Source organism: Zalophus californianus, chromosome 12, assembly GCF_009762305.2.
Source record: "Zalophus californianus isolate mZalCal1 chromosome 12, mZalCal1.pri.v2, whole genome shotgun sequence".
Taxonomy (NCBI): domain Eukaryota; kingdom Metazoa; phylum Chordata; class Mammalia; order Carnivora; family Otariidae; genus Zalophus; species Zalophus californianus.
In genome coordinates this window covers 39,831,065-39,835,562 of record NC_045606.1, presented here as the reverse complement: position 1 = coordinate 39,835,562, position 4,498 = coordinate 39,831,065, and the positions used below count along the sequence as shown (strand labels likewise).

The following is a 4,498-nucleotide window of genomic DNA, read 5'->3' as shown; positions in this document are numbered from 1 at the left end:
ACTATAGGACACCCTGGGGTTGACAGTAGATAGTACAGAGCTGTGCTATCCAATATGGAAGCCATTAGTTATATGTGGCAACTGAGCACTTGAAATATGGCTAGTCTGAATTGAGATGTTTTATAAGCATAAAATGTACACTGAATTTCAAAAACTTGATATGAAAAAAATCTCATTCACGAATTTTTGTATGGATTATATGTGTAAATAACATTTTAGATACATTGGATTAAATACAATTTACAGTTAAAAATAATTTCACCAGTTACTTTTGACATTTTTTTTAACGTGACTCCTAGAAAATTTTAAATTTTTTTTACAGCTTTTGAGTATTTATTGCTCAGATGCATTCAAAAAATTCTTAAATATAATGTGGCAATGGCTCTAATACATCTGTAAACAGAATACCACTAAAAAAATTTTATTGGCATGAAATACTATAATATGGATGTGTAAAATTTTTAAATCTTAAAGCCTCTTAACATAATCATGCATATCTATGTACAAAACATACATAAATTTCACTTTATTTAAAACATATGAAAGAGGAAATTTCAAATCACACTAAACATAATAAATATAGAACTTGCTTTGTTAAAAATCTACAGTATACATTCAAGTACAGGCTAAACTTCCAATGCCAACTAGATATGAGACAAAATTAAACATTTACAATAATCAGTTTCCTAAAAGTGCTATTTTTATTTATTTTTTTTTTTAAAGATTTTATTTATTCATGAGAGACAGAGAGAGAGAGAGAGGCAGAGGGAGAAGCAGGCTCCCAAGGAGCAGGGAGCCCGATGCGGGACCCGATCCCAGGACTCTAGGATCCTGACCTGAGCTGAAGGCAGACGCTTAACCATCTGAGCCACCCAGGCGCCCTAAAAGTGCTATTTTTAATACCTATAAGAGGAAATTCATTCTGGTGCTTCTGTTTCCATCCAAACATATACATTCCTTTATTCACAGAACCAGATGCTTCTGTTACTCAAAATACATATCCAAAGCTTTTATATCCTTTTAAATAGATTCAACATTTTAGCTCTTTGGGGGAGGGACAGGAAAGTCCAAACAAACACCTCAGACCATCTTCAATCATTAGATATGACTGACTTTATGACACACCCTGTTTCAACTCAGATGTGAAATCTGATGAACGTGCTGATGAGAACAATTCCAGTTCACACGTCTAAGGTAAGTCATCTTTTTCTATACGGGAGTTTCTGTAGGTAGAGGAACACCCACTGTAGCAACCTTCCTGTGATCCAGGTCTTGAGGCCATGCTCCATTTCTGATTTGTACCTTCTCTTCCAACCGGATTTGGTTTAGTTTCTTCAGGAGTTATATTCAGTACATTGATGGAACTATGTTCAGATGCACAGGAACGTGTCTGGCAAAAGTCCGAAGTAGAAGGAGAAGCAGGAAGAGACTTAATAAGTTTGGATGTGCAAACTGGAGACCCGTTAGACACACTGTGAGGCTTCTTCTGCCGTGGCCTCGAGTGCACTGTAAGACTGTTCCAATCAAAACTTCCTGAGAAGGCACTGAAAAGTTTCATATTTTCTGAGTTCTGGTGGTCAAAGGTAGTCATATTTAAAAACTGTTGCTTTAACCAACTGGCTCTTTCTTCTTCAAGTGCCTTTCTCTCCAATCCTAGGCGAATAGCCGCGTCTGTAAAGCTTCGTCTTTCCTTCTCAAAATTCTTTTTTTGCTCTTTAAACAGGGACCACTCTTCCTTGAGGCGCTCCTTTTCCTCCAGCAAGTAACAGTCTCATAGCAGCGAGGTGGTGTCATCATCACATGCAGTAGCCAGCTGCTGCTGTAAAAGCTGCTGCTGAGTTTTAATCATTTCTTTACACTGCTGAATCTCTAACTCGAGTTTTTCAGTTTCCTGTTCGTGGTCTTGTCGTGAGATTACGTCTTCATCATTAAAACCTTCTAGATGTACCTTTGAAACTTGGTTATCAAGTTTTTCTACATGACTTTTCAAAATCCTCCACTGTTTTCTGATGCTGTTGGTAAGCTGTTCTCTCACAGTCTCCCAGGAAAGGTCCCACATACTCTTCCTACTCAGTTCCCCAGCGTCTTCTTCAGCATCAGAGATAACAGTTCCGGTACCATCATCTGCTCTTTCTCTAGGTTTCTGCTTTTGGGGAGAAAGAAGAGAAATCATTTCCTTTTTCATTTGCTGAAGAACCTTCTTAAGTTCAGCATTTTCCATTAGGATTTGTTTCTGACGATATTCATAATCGTTCAAGAGAATTTTATACATTTCATCTTCATTCCTGGCCTCGGTTTTACCCGTCCTCCAGGAGCCTCTTTTTCCATCGGCTCTCCCCACATAATTTAAAACTTCCATAGCTATTTTTTTATCCTTCTTGTTCATAACAAGTTGATGTAGATGTTCCTTTAATTTATTATATTCACGTTCTTTTCATATCATGATTATACTGAGTAGCTCGACGTGCAATGATATTTTGTAATTTTTGTACCTCATCTTTTTCATTTTTCAGTAGCTGATGCAAATTCCAGTTCTTGCACTGTAACTATCTGTCTCTTTCCTGAAGCCCAATCATTTCTCTCCTGGAGGTTTCCAGTTGTTCCTTAAGTTTTGCGTAGCAGTTCTGTAGATGGTCCATATCACTTCCCAGTTTCAGATTCTGTGTTTCTACATTTTCCTGAGCTAGAAGGTTCTTCCACTGAAGTACAAGTAGCTCATTCATACAATTTAAAACAGAAACTACATTTAATTTTCTCTTTGTGTCTTTACCTTTGGATTTTTCATATAATGAAGGAAAACTGCAAGTAGTCAATTCCTGATCAAGATATGAAAGGCTTTGTTCAATATTCTCTTCTGTGCAGAAGGCACTGAAAAAACTGTGCACATTTTTTGATAAAGGTATTGAAGAACATAGCACTTGCTGTGAGTATAAACTTGATGGGAGACATCTTTGTTTCTGAGGTATATTGACAGATATTTTTGCTTTCTGAAGACAGATCTGGGTCTGTAACAGTCATCCACTCTCCCATAGCAGTCACCAGGGCCGGGCTACCTGAGGAACCAGTTCAGCGGCTAAACATTTAGTCCAGCTGCTGTCACTCTTCTATGTAGGAATCTCTGTCACAGCCCCCGAGAGCGGCGGGGAGGCACCACTCGCTGTCCTAGACTGGCTCACGCAGCCCCGAGGGCTCGCACAGGCACGGCGGCACTGAAAATTTTAAATTTTATATGTGGCTTGCATTATAGATCTACTAGACAGCTTTGGTCCAGAAACTAAGGTTTAGTCATCAAACCCAAATGAGAAAAATCTAAGAGATGCATTAATTTTCTAAGTGCTGTTTAAAATAATTTGGTTGTTGGGGCACCTCAGTGCCTCAGTCATTAAGTGTCTGCCTTCGGCTCAGGTCATGATCCCAGGGTCCTGGGATCGAGCCCTGCATGGGGCTCCCTGTTCCACGGGAAACCTGCTTCTCCCTCTCCCACTCCCCCTGCTTGTGTTCCCTCTCTCACTGTGTCTCTTTCTGTCAAATAAATAAAGTCTTTTAAATAAAATAAAATAAAATAATTTGGTTGTGTTTTCTGTGTATTAGTTTTTCTTTTAGAAGAAACTCCAAATGATATTCTTTGAGCTTGTTCTTGTTAAAGGATGTACACCTTGAATGAAGTGCACCTGAAATGTCACAAGTATTATGAAATATTTTCCCATAAAATGGTTTTCAAAAGGAATTTTTTAAAGATATATTTATTTGAGAGAGAAAGAGCATGTGCATGCCCACTTGCACATGCACGCAGCGGGGAGGGCCAGAAAGTCTTAAGCAGACTCCGTGCTGAGCGCAGAGCTGGGTGTGGGTCCCCATCTCACAACCTGAGCTGAAACTAAGAGTCTGGGGCTTAACCAGCTGTGCCGCCCAGGCATCCCCCAGAGGAATTTGAAAAGACTGTTTCATTCTAAGGTGAAATAGCTCACTACAATTCCCGAAACTCTTCAGTGGCTTGCCATTCTTTAGAATAGTATTAAAGATACTAACAGAACTTGTAGTCTACCCCAGACTTCCATAGCCAGTCCCATCTCCTATTGCACCTGTGCCTGGACCCTAAAGCCAGCCATTCTCATGAGCCATATTGTGAGAGCACTTTGAGAATTACCTCATAAACTAAATTTTGGGAGAGGGTACAGCAGTGCAAAGATGCTGAATAGTTCCCCAGTAGATTATTTGATTCTAACCTGGTTAACATTTTTCACATAACCAAAGAAAGAACACAACTTCAGAACATGAGAATCATGCAAAAAGGAGAAGCAGGAAGGCAGACTTTGCACTCATTCTGGTCCAGTCTGGAGGAGAAAGTGTCTTGTTAGGACTACAGGAACAGGCAGTCTTCCTGATACATGGCCCTTTTGTGTGGCTGGACACGTCAAGTTATGAAAGTGACACTTTTTAGAAACAATATTACTAGTTGAACTTTTCTTTTTTTTAAAGATTTTATTTGACAGAGAGA

The 4,498-nt window shown here is 39.2% G+C and overlaps 1 protein-coding gene across 1 annotated transcript; it reads right to left on the bottom strand.

The window, feature by feature from the left end:
- Positions 1-940: 940 nt before the first annotated feature.
- LOC113911593 (afadin- and alpha-actinin-binding protein-like) lies at positions 941-3,125 on the bottom strand. Its single transcript, XM_035723342.1, is given in 3 exon segments — positions 941-2,435; positions 2,437-2,942; positions 2,944-3,125. Coding segments are annotated over 3 exon segments (1,839 nt in total). The 5' UTR covers positions 3,031-3,125; the 3' UTR covers positions 941-1,189.
- Positions 3,126-4,498: the final 1,373 nt, after the last annotated feature.